At 41.2% G+C, this 13,959-nt stretch overlaps 1 protein-coding gene across 3 annotated transcripts in view; it reads right to left on the bottom strand.

Moving 5' to 3' along the window:
- VEPH1 (ventricular zone expressed PH domain containing 1) overlaps positions 1-13,959 on the bottom strand; it is a 193,850-nt gene that overhangs the window by 131,732 nt on the left and 48,159 nt on the right. For all 3 annotated transcript variants that reach the window (XM_006090312.3, XM_023755154.1, XM_006090313.3), the window contains exon 5: positions 7,827-7,993. In XM_006090312.3, coding sequence (XP_006090374.1) covers positions 7,827-7,993 — 167 coding nt within the window. The remainder of the gene's footprint in view (positions 1-7,826; positions 7,994-13,959) is intronic.

Here is a 13,959-nt window from a genome sequence, read left to right as displayed (position 1 = left end):
GGAACAAAGAGAAACAAGGAGGACAATTAATTAAATCAGATTCAATCTAATATATTTTATTTTGTATTAAATCTGAACTCAGCACATTCTGAGATTATTACACTTGGAACTAAAGCAAATCTCCCAAGTCTGGAATTTTAAATTTACAATAAAATTACAGAGACTTCAGTTTCTTTTTCTTTTAACCTGTGCTGTGCTATTAAAGAGTAAAGTTTATAAGCGCTTAGATGCTGCTGTTCATAAATCAAGTTTTGATGTGTTATGTCCTCATCAGAAGTGTTATATTTTCCTTCAAACCACCATGAGAGCTCTAATTTAAAAGACAAAGTATGTAAAAGATTCTTGATGACTTTAATCAAAGCCTTCAAATTGGAGAAATATAACTTGGAAGCATTTAAATATGTTTTCATTGATTTTTAGAAAGAGAGGAAGAGAGTGGGAGAGATAGCAACATGGATGAGAGAGAACATTGATTGGCTGCCTCTTGCACACCCCCTACTGGAGACTAAGCTGGCAACCCGGGCATGTGCTTTGACAGGGAAACAAACCAGTGACCTCTTGGTGCATGTGTCAATGTTCAACCATTGAGCCACACCGGCTGGTCTGGTTTGGAAACATTTAACAATAAAAATAAGAAAGCAGAAGAGATGTCCCATGTTTTCTTCAGTTTTCCATTTTGATTAAAAAATGTAATATGATAAAAATTATGAAAATAAAATAATTTCTACTATATTCCCAATAGCCTAATATTTCTTTCTGTATTTTAATTCTTTTATGAATATAAAAATACAATACTTCATATTAAGGAAAATGTGAATTTTTGTGTGGAATAAATTCACTATGTTAATACACAGACATGTTGCATACTGACAATTTAACAAATTGTTTTGTCTGCTAAAATAAGATAATTAGAAAGGACAACCTGTGGAAAACAACAATAAAAGCCAAAACTATTGTTCATCCATCCTTCTACATACTTATTTCTTGTGTTTGTTGTTGGTTTGCCTTTTTGGTTTGTTACCTTTTTTGTAAAATAGACTTGAAATGTAGCTTCTGGGATTAAAAACCAAATCCGATGCACAACTCAATCTGCTGAACCACAATCCGCCCCCTGCCTCAAACCCGCTTTTCCCACCTCTTAGCCACAAGTGTCTCTTTTCTCCGTAAGTGACACCTTTATCTGCTTGGAAACTCAAGCCAGAAATCTGAGACTCATTCTTGACTACTGACTTTTCCCCTTATCAGCAACCTCAATCATCCAGTCCTATTGATTCCATCTCCCAAGTATCCCACAGATCTGTCCACTCCTCTCATTTCCATTCATCTATCCACTCACTCATGCTGGAAACCAAGATCAACAGTGTGAGGAGTCTGGCAGAAGGCTAGCCGGTACTCCCTTTGATATTCACAGGGTGAATATTTACATTTTATTACTTGCTGCTGACTCAATGGCCTAAAGCAAACTCCCCCAAAACCTGACAATCTTACTGTTTACTAAACATTACCATTGATATGTCTGTTTGCATTCCTAAAAGGCAATTGTGTATTCTAGTAAATAAAAGCAGCTGGGAATGGAGACTCAAGAGAACTTGACTGCTATGGTCCAGTTTTCCTCTGGTTTCCTCCAGTATCATAATTAATATTTCGTCTTGTGTGTCGTTTGTGCATTAGCTCTTCCTCCAAGCCTTTGAACCCCAAAAGCCACGCTGGCTGTGGACTTTCACACACTCATTCACAAATATTTACTGAATCCTTCTTATTTGCAAGATGCTGGAGTTACAGTTGCTAATAAATATAACACGCCTTCATGGAATAAATCACTACCTAGAAAAGGAGACATTTAGCAAAATAAATAATTGCACCAGAAATGCATATAATAAATTTAGTAATACATTCCATGTAGGAAAACTCCATGCTGTGAGACTGCCCCAGGCTCCTAATTTAGGCTGGGGGTCAGGGAAGTCCTCTCTCAGCAGGGACATTTTAGTTGAGACCACTGATCCAATCACTCTGCATTTGGGTTATCCTAACAGCTTCCTAAGTGTTCTCTCTGCCTTCAGTCTTGTCTGTCCAACCCCTTCGCCATGTGTGGCCACAATGGTGACCCTCCCTGGCTGACAATACCTCACTGATTTGCCATTGCTCTCAGGCTGGCGGCTTAGCTGACCTTTTCTGAACTGACTCCTATCCATCTTTCTAGGCTTATCTTCTAGCCACCTATTCTACTCTCTCCCCATCCAGATCTCATCATATATCACACACTTCAATCATGTCTTTAAAAAGTTAAAAAATTTTTTTTAAGTTTTCTTGACCTGCTAACTTTTCTCTTGCTTCTGGGATTTTACTCATGTGATTCACTTTGCCTGTAATTCTTATTGCCCTAACTTTGCTGGGTAACTCCCAGTCATTCAGAGGCCTCAGATTGGCTGTGAATTCCTAAGAAGCCTTCCTCAGATTTCCTGCTCTCAGTCCAGTGTCGCTGCTGAAACTCCGATCATACCCTAAATGGGTCTGAGCGGGTCCTTCTCGCGCTTTCTTCTCATTGCTGGTCTAGATGTCTGTTTTGCAGACTGGATTGAAAGGTCTACAAGGTCAAGAATCATTTCTATTTTGTACATCACGGTATACTCAGTGCCTAGCATAGAGCCTGGCCAGGAGGGTGAGTTGGAGGAGCACATCAAAGAAAGGCAAGTCTAAATGATTGTACAGGTTAATATTCGGATAATCACACACTCCCATATACTTGAATAGTTAGTTGTACACAATGTGTACACACATATACTGTCATGTGTCATATGCAGCATAAGTAATAGAGACATAAAAGAAGACAGTTTTGAGATAAGTAAAATTGTCCTACCTATAAATTTAAAGTTTACATTCCTATCTAGGACTTTGGAGGAAAGGACTGGGCTAGTTTCTGGTAACTGGCACAGAGCAATGAACAGTTCAGTAAATGCTTCCTGTGCGTTGGGAGTGATTGTATGTCCTTCAGGGGAAGCCACGAGGGATCCTTGGCACACATGGCAGAAGTGTCGGCCAGCTGCTCCGGGTCATGGCAGCACACCTAACTCGAGGCTTTTAGGAATGGAAAATGCTTACACACTTCCTGTCCCATTCTATAATGTTCCATTTCCCTGTCCCTGCTCTTCATGTCTTATTCCCAGAACACCCCGGTCTCTGTGACATGTGCTCCCTGTCATGCCAATTTCATTTTAATTCCATCATACCCTCCAAGTCACGCAAGAGTATATAATGTCTGTTCCCCGTGAAGAAAAATAAAAAAGGAAAAGAAGAAAAGAAAAAATGAAGATTCAAGGCCTAACCAGAATTGAATGCATAAAAGAAGCAAGGAGGAGAGATGCCCAAGCAATGTGAATAAAGTGATACCAATTTTACCAATTAGATAAAAGTTGATTATTTGTTATAGTTCCCTGATAAACAAAAGTTTATTATGGTGGTGATAGAAAAGACAGATATTTCTCAGAGTTTATCATACATGTGATGGGGAAGGGGTGCTTTGGACTTCAGGTGGGTTATTCTTGGATAAGGAAGAATTTTTCCAAGTGCAGGGCATTGCTTTAGTCTGGTCTTTTCGGTGCTGCCTCATTGGCCCTGCTTCACGTCTCAGAGAAGCTTGTCTTTACTGAGAGAGAGAGGGGCCACTCAGACAATAGGGATGGCTGGCAGAGGGCAAGCTGGTGTGGCCTTGGTTCAGGCCATAAGCCCCATTCCATGGAGCACTGAGAAAGCTTCCAAACTGGCCTCCCAGCCTGAAGTCTTTCTCCCCTGTGTTCAGCCTCCTCTCTGCCACCAGAGTCACTGTTCTAAAACCCCATCTGATCATGTCAGGACTTCAAAGATTTCCCACAGCCCACGCCCGGAATCCCAGTGCCACGGCTTTCCAGGGTCTTCACTGCTGGGCAGATCTGCCGACTCTTCCTCCGTGAACCCTCTGACTCAGCAGCATGCCACTGACTACCCACAGTGGCTTGAACACAGAGAACTCGCATACTTGCAAAGTCAATCTCAAATAGCTCTATTTCTGGGAAGCCTTTCCCCCAGGCCGTCCTAACACATACAGGACCTGGGGCTTGAGTACAAATGGAGGTCCCCAGGCCACATCCTAATATTCAGCAGTTATTAAAAAAAACAAGTTCTTTCCTTCTACCTGACACATATGCCTTTATAGCAATCTGGGAGGCTTGGCTGGATTTTGCAATTTGTGGCCTTTGTAGAAGGAACAGGGGGAAATGACCCCTAGCCCTCATTCCTTGCCCTTCACTTCCCTCCCTACCCTTGGCTTTGCCCTGCAAGGAGTCTTCTATGCATGTCTGTGGATATTCCAGCCCACAGTCTTTGGGCCTGTGGGGTCACACTTAACATGGCCTGTCCTTGGGAGAACAGCCCCAGCCAACAGGCCTGCACAAGCCCTGGAAGCAGGACGGAGAAATGCAGAGAAGGGATTGTGAGTTACCTGGACAGTGTTTGTAGGTGGGGCAGTGGATGGGAACAGGGTGGGGGCCCAGGTCCAGACCAGAACCCTGTAGAGCAAGTTGCCCAGAGAAGGGTCCTATCCCTGGCTTCTCTGTTTCTTTCAGAGCAGAATTAATCACTGCCTTTTATTTTATTTTTTAATAGAGACCTGATGCACGAAATTTGTGCAAGGGGCTTGGCCCTCGCAGCCCTGGCTTTATCTGGAAGGTTGTCCGGAAGGTTGTCTGGATGGTTGTTCTGCTGTTCGGTCTATTTAGCATATTAGCTCTTTATTATATAGGACTAGAGGCCCAGTGCACAAAAATTTGTACACTCGGGGGGGGGGGGCCCTCAGCCCGGCCTTTGCCCTCTTGCAGTCTGGGACCCCTCGGGGGATGACCACCTGCTGGCTTAGGCCCACTCCCCGGGGGTCCTGCTAGGGTGCCTGGCCAGTCTGGGTGAGGGGCTGATGGCTGTTTGCAGGCTGGCCAAGCCCCCCAGCGGGGACCCTCACCCCATGAGGGTGTGGCCATCCTGGGTGAGGGGCTGATGGCTGTTTGCAGGCTGGCCATGGCCCCCAGCCACCCAAGCTCCCAGTGGAGGCTGGCTGGAAGCAGGTATCTGGGAGTTATTTATCTTCTATAATTGAAACTTTGTTGCCTTGAGCGGAGGCCACAGCCGGCCAGGGCAGGCGGGAAGCTTGGCTTCCTCCATGGCTGGGGCAACCAAGCCTCCTGCTTGCTCCAGCTCCGTGGCTGCTGGCCGCCATCTTGGTTGGGTTAATTTGCATATAGTTGCTCTGATTGGCTGGTAGGTGTGGCTTGGGGGCATAGTGGAGGTGCAGTCAATTTGCATGTTTCTCTTTTATTAGATTAGATTTTTTGCTTCCACAGCAGTCTGCTGACAATTTTAGTATCTTGTCACTGAACTGAAGTGTTGTAGACGTATCTCATCAACCCAGGCCATGGGCACCTTGTGGGTAGGGCCATCTGGAAACATAGCACCATAACTTAAATGCATAGAATAAAAGGTACAGCTATTGTGTGTGTGTCCACATGTGTATATGTGTGTGTGTGTGTGTGTGTGCGCATGCCCTCTTAACACTATCTTCTTAATGTTCTGCATCTGACATCTATTTTAAATACTGAAAGTGACCTCTGAGTCATGTCAGCTTAGTGATGCTGTGTTTGATGCTGTAGGAATCGGTATGTAACTGGAAATGCTCTACACTGCTGAGAGAAAAATCCTAGAAAACTACTCTCTTCTCTAGGGACCAGACCACAAAAGGAGTTCCTCTGGGTCTGGACATTAATCAATGGAGGGCTGAACTCACCACTTGCTGCTGGTTAGGGCTAGAAGCCCACGTCCTGGGGATAATAACAGATATACTCACATGTGCTACTAAATTCTGTCCCTTTCATTGGCTCCACTACAGCATAATTTTCAGGAGCCAAGAATGCAGACTTTGCTCCAGAAAGCCACTTGGAACATTGACCACCCAGCCTCTTTCTACAAGTGGATTCGGAGGATTCTCTGGAGCTTCCAGCCATGAATCACCATCCAGGAACTGCCTGTCTTCACCTAGGAAGGATGGTTTCCTGAGAGAGGGATGCCCAGAGGGCAGTGATGGAGGAAGGACACCCACCTGCCCCGCCAGCCCCGTGGAAGCTCACAGACGTATGGTTGATGGTGAAGCTATGCCTTCTTTGCAATCTCATGGACTACTCAGCTGCACATAGAGAAGATATTTTCCCACAAGCCAACTATTGACCCCCATCCCTGGAAAGCCAGGTCATCACCAGTCACAGAAGGTAGGTAGTGAGGAAAGCATTCCTGCACTTTGCCCTCATTGGAGAACCCACGCACTTTACGTCCAGGTTACAGAGCATTGGCACAGCTTTTATGCAGAAAGAAAAGCATTGCTTTCATCCACATTTCCCAAGGTTAACAACCTCTTCCTTTCGCTTCCTATTTCATCTGAAATTAATTGAACTAGACTATCACTGAAAGCCTTAGTCCTCATTTCTGATTGTTGCTATGTATTTCACTGTCCTCTCTCAGTAAACCCTTTGTCTGAATTCCTCCCATTCCCTTTGCCCACTGTCTAATTAAGGGACAAATTAAGAGAGAGGAGGTGAATCAGGTGCTCCTCTAGCTCACTGCCTGTGCCCCTCAGCAATCAAGGGTGAGCAATTGAAGGGCTGAGGACCGAAGGAGGCAAGGCGGGGCTGCCTTAACATGAAGGTGAGCGTTGATGGGAAACAAAGTGATGGAGAGTTACCTGTCACAGCTTCTTCCCACCAGGTAGGATCCTGGCATGGGCAGGGCCCATTCTCACCACTGTGGATGCGTCCCAAACCCTTGCTTCTTCCTTCTGGGATCCACACTCAGCACCCACAATACCTGCAGGAATCTGTTGCCACCCTCTCCTCCTTGTTCAGTTCAATTCTCCTCCTCTTGCCCAGCTCACCTTTCTGTGTCTGTCCCAAGAGACGCGGCTGTCTGCCATGCGGTCTCCCTCCGACCCTCTGGGCTCAGGTCTGGCAAACTTTCCTGCCCAGATCCCTGGTTTTTAACCTTTCCAGGGGAGCTCTGCCCTTCCCGGCTGCAAACCGTCTCACCAGCTGAGTAAATTTGCCAATTCGGGGTGGGTGTTATTAGTTTCAGCTGCTTACTCCGTTTCCCAGCTCACCTTTCTGACTGCCACCTTCTGCTGTGGCTTCTGCAGAAGGCTTTACCAGCCACAGCCTTATAGCCTCAATTGTTTTGTGTATTGAGATAAAAAGATCTCATTGGCGAGATTTAGACTGAGTTTATGATGTAGCTTGGACTGACCCATATGGCTTTGGGACAGGTATCTAGCCAGTGTCAGCCCCAGAATATGTATGTATGTATGTATGTATGTACGTACTTAAATTGAACTTATTGGGGTGACATGGGTTCATCCCATAGGTTCTCAGGCTTTAGGACTTGGACTACAGCTCACACCATCAGTTCTCTTGTTTCTAAGATCTACAGACTTACACTTGACCTACATCACTAGCTTTCCCAGATCCTCTGCTTGCAGATGGCAGAGTGTGGGACTCCTCAGCTTCAATAATGGCATAAGCCAATTCCTCATGATAAATAAAAAAATACACACACTTAAATCCTATTGGTTTTGTTTCTCAGGGCGGAGTAACCCCAGACAGTATCCAACTTCTGCCATCACCCTCCTGACTGTTATGATTCTAGAAAAGGTGGATGAGCATGTGTAGGCCTATGCGAGAGTTAACCGGAAGTACACATCCTATTCACATGCCCCAAAACATGCGTGGTTGTGTGGACCATCAAGTGCATACTGTGCTCTTTACCTCTGGTTGCTTTCTCTTCGCGGCTACGTGCAGAAGCCGCAGGAGATGGTACTGCTCTGGCTGCTCCAGCTGCGACATCAAGGCCAGGAGTTCCGTCAGGTGTCTGTTAATTGGCTGAGGCTGCTTTTCATACACAGCAGGTAATACCCTCAACAACATGGTGTTGCCTGTTGAGAAAACAATAAAGGGATGAGCCCTAGAAATAACATTACTAGCAATGCAATCACCTTTGCACGGAATGCAATACATAGCACGAGCTGATGCCCAAGTCTTCTGCTGAAAATAACAGTACCTTACGCTGTTTAGTTCCAAAAATTGTGAAAGCACAATTTAAGCCGAATCCATAAAAGAGAATATTTTATGATGTGATCAGTGTTATATCTAATGAAAAATTTTCCTGAGTAATGCACCATGGGGAGAGAGGAAACTTTGACAGTAAGCAGACCACACCCTTCAGAAGAAACGGTTCCGATAAAGAATTCCTGATGAGAACATTTGGATGTTGCTTAAATAAAAATTAAGCAGTGTCACAAGCACGAACCTACGTGGAACTGAAGGACAGCAAAAAAGTTGCTGAGGAATGTATGCACATTCCTGAGAAATACCAGGCATATGACTTACACAATCGACATATGGAGGCTAGGCCTCATTTTTATGAGAAGTTTGGAGAGTAGCAAAGCAAATTCAAATCTCTAATTTCTGCACTATTTCACGGGAAGTTTAGAGTCAGCTTGTTTGTCACATGTGATTTGCCTCAAAGACATGTATGAACAACTGGATTTAAAATGGCAAAATCTCAAGAAAATATATTGTATAAACTACAGTGATTTATCTGCAAACAACATATGGGAAACATCTGCCTATCACTTTATGGTATGGATTTTTTTCTCAAAATCCTCTCAAGTTCTTAACTGTCTCCGGAGAACTGGCTCCTATGGATTTCTTGAACAAGAATTTTCCTGCCTCTATTTACTTTAAATTCAGCTTTGTATACAGAAAATATGCACCAAAAGCATCAAATAAGCAGTAATTACACATATTTAGACCTTTATTAAATGGTGGGGACAAATCCTATGTAATAAAGACAGAATATGCAAATTGACCATCACTTCGCAACAAAGATGGCAGTGCCCACAGCCAATAAGGAGGGAATATGCAAATCGATGTGACAAAGATGGCGTTCCACCCCGCCCAGGCTGCTCTGGGCCTCTGGGCAGCACCCGAAGGCAGAAGGCGGCTCCTGGCCAGAGTGAAGGTGGTGCTGGCAGCCAGGGGAAGGAAGGCCTGTTGCACGAATCTTTGTGCATTGGGCCTCTAGTTCACATATAAAGGACATTTAGATATGAGAATAGAGGAAAGAAGGCCAGCATTTTCAGAATGTCAATGACTAAGTTTAATAAGGCTGATTCTAGATCAAACAATGTATTTGAGTGACAATAAATAATGAGTCTTGCTTTTTCCATATGTGGTTCACAGAATTGGTCTCAAACAGATTTTAATCAGATGCCCATAGAGTACAAAGTATTGGAAATATTCAGGTTTTCTTTTTTTTAAAAAGTGTGCATTGAAAAATATTGTTTTATTTTGTTTATTTTTAGTAACAGCTTTTCCTTAAAGGATCAGGAATTTTAAATGCAATGCCCAATCTATACAGAACACATTGGATCATAGAGCTTAGTTATGTAGACAAACTGATCAACTCTGCAAAAGGTCAGGATGAATGGGACTGTTGTTGGAATTCAGGATGGGAAATTGGTGTAAGGCTTTTTGGTACAATATTCCCTGGGACCCTTGAAGGGGAAAAATCCAGATTAGTCATTTTTCAGCTAACTTGAATTTAAATCAAAGAATACAAAAGTAAATGCATAAGAACATTTTTTTTAAGTTAGAAACTGATGATGACACTTTGATGTAGAAATCCTATAAATTCCATTAATAAATTAGTGTATTCTTTTAAATTATGAAATATTCAAAGTCATTAGACAATACTGTAAGGAGCACTGGTATACCTATCAACCAGCTTTGTCAAAACTTAACCTATGGCATAATTGCTTCCCATCCCACTCATTTATTTTTCTCCCCAGAGGGAACCACCATCCTGAAATTAGTATTTACCATCTTCATGAGTGTTTTTTTCACTTTAATTGCATGTGTATGTATCAATAAGCATTTTATAGTATTGTTTTGCATGCTTTAAATTTTATATTATTGTATCATATTGAACATATTTCTTTGCAACACAGCTTTCCCCCATTTGACCTTACTTAGAAGTTTTATCTCCAAGGAGCTCTCCACTTATTCTTACAGCTGTGTGGTATTCCATTATATAAGTATGCAACAATTTATTCACATGCTCTGTGGTTGAAAGATATATTATTATTAACAATTTCTTTTACCAATAGTGCTGTAATTTTTATACCTATTTCTTTGTCTATATGTGGGAGGCTGCTCTGGGGGTTGCTTTGGAGCTCAATCACCTGGGCAACTTGTTAAAACACAGATACTGATTCAGCCGGTTGAGGGTAGTGCTTAAGAATCTGAATTTCTACTAACTTTGAAGGTGATGCTGATGGTTCCTAGACCATATACTAAGGTAGCAAAGCAGTGGGTGTGTCCCTGGGAAAGTTTCTAGATCTCCTAAAATTTCTTGGAAAAGTGGTTGTAATAGGTTTCTATTGCTGCCATAAGGAATTACCAAAAACTTAGTAGTCCAAAACAACACAAATTTATTATCAGACATCTCTACAAGGCAGAAGGCTGACGTGAGTCTAACTGGGCTAAAGTTCAGGCTGGGTTCCTTTCTGGAGGTTGTAGGAGGGAATACGTTTCCTTGGCCCTTCTAGCTTCAGGACACCACCAGAATTCTTTGGCTTAGGGTCCCCTTCCTCCATCTTCAATGTCATCAACATAGCATCTCTCTGACCCGGCTTCCCTTATCACACCTCTTTCTCTGATTCTCTTTTCTGCCTCTCTCTTCCACTTTTGAGCATCCTTGTGATTTACATTGAGCCCATCTGGATAATCTAGGATTTTCTCCTTAACGTATATATAACACCCTCAATTCCATCTTCAGTGCAATAAAACATACCGTGTTCACTGGTTATGGGGATTAAGATGTGGACATCTTTGCGGGCACATTATTCTACCTACCAACATGATTTCAACAACTTATACACCCATCAGCAGCACGTTTCCATTGCTCTACATTCTTGCCAACATTTGGTCTTGATAGACCTCCCTTTTTCCCACTCTGATGGGATGTGAGATAATGTCTCATCTTTTTTGTTGTTTTAATTTTCATTTCCTTAATTACTCTCGTGAGGCTGAGCACACCCCTTTTTATATGTTTATAGGTCATTTCCTCTCCCATGATTTGGTCATTCATATCCTTTGCCTATTTTGGATTGGGATGTTTGGTTTTCTTATTGATTTGTAGACATTCCTTATTTAATCTAGTCACTAATTATTTGTTTATCAGTTTTAAAGTTGCACTCTTAATCTAGTTGATTTTAAAAATTTCTTTATAGTTTATTTTTGTTATTACTGAGAAATCTTTCTCTACCTAAGTACATATAATTTTTTTCTATATTTTCTCCTAAAAGCACTATGGTTTTGTCTTTATATTTGTCTTAAATTCATCTGGACTTTACTTTTGTACATATGAGGAAGGGGTCTAGTTATATATATTTGTGCATGTTTATTTTAAACCATGGTCCCAGGTTCATTTATTAAGTAATCATCAATTGTTTCTCTTCTGATTTGTAATAGCTTTTTCCAAAATAAGGTTTCCCATGTGTCTGGGTTTGTTTCTGGGTATTTATCATACCTTCACCAATTATAATTTTTAAAATTATAATTAACTTTATAATAAACTAGAGGCCCGGTGCATGGATTAGTGCACCACTGGGGTCACTTGGCCTGGCCTGCAGGGATCGGGCTGAAACCGGCTCTCCAACTTCCCTGAGGGATCCCAGATTGCAAGAGAGTGGTTCTTGGGTGCTGCACCCTGGAATTGGGCTCCTTCCTCTCTGGTTCCGGCTGCATCAACCCAGAACCGCAGCTGCCAAGTCACTGCAGCTCAGCAGTTCCTGCATTGATAGTCTGCCCCCTGGTGGTCAGTGCATGTCATAGCTACTGATCAGAGCATCTGCTCCCTGATGGTCATTGCATGTCATAGCTACCTGTTTGACTGTGGAATGGTTGGACAATTGCTTAGGCTTTTATATATATAGATCATTATATTTCACAGGGCAAATTTCTTCACCTTTAACTTCAAATTCTTCTTGGCCCCTTTACATAAATTTTACCAAAACTTTATCAACTTCATCAAAAAACTAGGGTAGGATTTTATTTTTTGTATACATTGAATATATAGACTAATTTGGAACAATAGACTTTATGAAAATGAGTCTTCTCACTGAAGAACATGATATATCCTTGCATTCATATATACTTTTTAAAAAATTTCCAAATAAAGTTTTGTAATATTAGTTGTACTTTATGTATCTTTCATTAATTGATTTCTAAGTATCCCATATTTGTTGTTGATATTGTAAATGGGAAGTTTTTTTTTTTTTTAGAAATGTATTTTCAGTTGCTGCTGGGTATTAAGAAACCAACTGATTTTGTATGTTGATCTTCCACCCAGCAGAAGTTGCTCAATTCTCTTATTAATAACCTGTCTTCGGAGTCTCTTAAGATTTTGCATATGGATAATCAACTCAGAATAATTGATAATAACATTGTTTCTTTCCTTCCAACATTATCCCTTATGTGGCTTATTTTTGTCTTACTTTATTAGCTGGAACCTCCAACACCTTGATGAGCAGAACCCATGTCCATGAGTATCCTTTTGTTATTCCTGTTTTTAAGAGTATGTTTCTAAGGATTCACTATTATGTATGTATATGTTTTTATAGATTTTTGGTATTTATGCTTTATCAGTTTACATTCCTGTTTCCTAGTTTGAACAAGAATGAGTACTGAATTTTATTAAACAACTTTCCTACATCTGTTAACATGATTATATGATTTCTTCTTCAAATTGATAATGTAATGAATTAATAGATCTTCTAACATTTAATCAATCTTGAGGTCTTGGAATAAACTCAACTTGGATATGATGTATTTTCATGCATATGGTGCTGGGTTTGTTTGGCTAATATTTTATTTAGAGCTTTTGCATCTATGTTCTTAAAGGAGACTAACCTGCTATTTCTTTTTTAAACTGTCCTTGTCTCTTTTTGGTATACTTACTAGACATATAAAAAGAATTTAACGCATTCCTGCACACTCTACTTGCAGGAGCAGTTTGGATAAGATGGGAATTATGAGTTCTTTGAATGTTTGATTAAACTTGCTTGTAAAACCTGGGTGATCCTCTATATATTTCATTAAGTTGAACTTGAAATGACATAGTTTCTGTATCTTTGAGCTGTTGTTTTCTTTTCTTTTCCTTTTTTTTTTACATTTGAATGCTTAGTGATGACGGAGTTGGACTTGGTTATGAGAGAGGTATGTTAAAATCTCCCTCTATAATTATGGATTTGTCAATTTCTCTTTATAATTCTGTCAATCTTGGTTATATATTTTTTAAAACGATCTTACTAGCTAATTCTGAGATAACTTCTTAATAGTCTTTCTTTCATCGTAATTTAATTATTCTCTTTTGCCTTAAAGTCTATTTTTGACTGATAATATAATCATTCTAGCTTTTTTGAATGGCACGTTTTTTGGTATATTCTCCCACCACTCCCTTAAATTGGTTACTTTCAACATTTTTAGATTCTAATGTTTACTCATGGCTCTTGTAGCTGGGGATTTAAAAATTATACCTACTGACAACCTTTGTTTCTTAACTGGAAAGTTTGTTTCATTTATATTTATAGTGATTATTTGTAAATTATGATTTATTTTTTATCACATTCTGTTGTGCTTTTAATTTATCTCCTCTGCCTATATTTTTATCTCCTCCTTCACTCTTTCTATTGAATAGATCAAGTGTTTTATTTTTTAACTAGAGACCTGGTGCACAACATTTGTGCACTGGGGGGGAGGTGGTCCCTCAGCCCGGCCTGCACCCTCCTCGCAGTGCTGGGAACCCCTGGGGAATGTCCACCTGCCAGCTTAGTCC

This window comes from Myotis lucifugus, unplaced genomic scaffold (assembly GCF_000147115.1).
Source record: "Myotis lucifugus unplaced genomic scaffold, Myoluc2.0 scaffold_70, whole genome shotgun sequence".
Taxonomy (NCBI): Eukaryota; Metazoa; Chordata; class Mammalia; order Chiroptera; family Vespertilionidae; genus Myotis; species Myotis lucifugus.
Note: the sequence above shows the minus strand (reverse complement) of the source record. Positions and strands in the feature narration are given on the sequence as shown.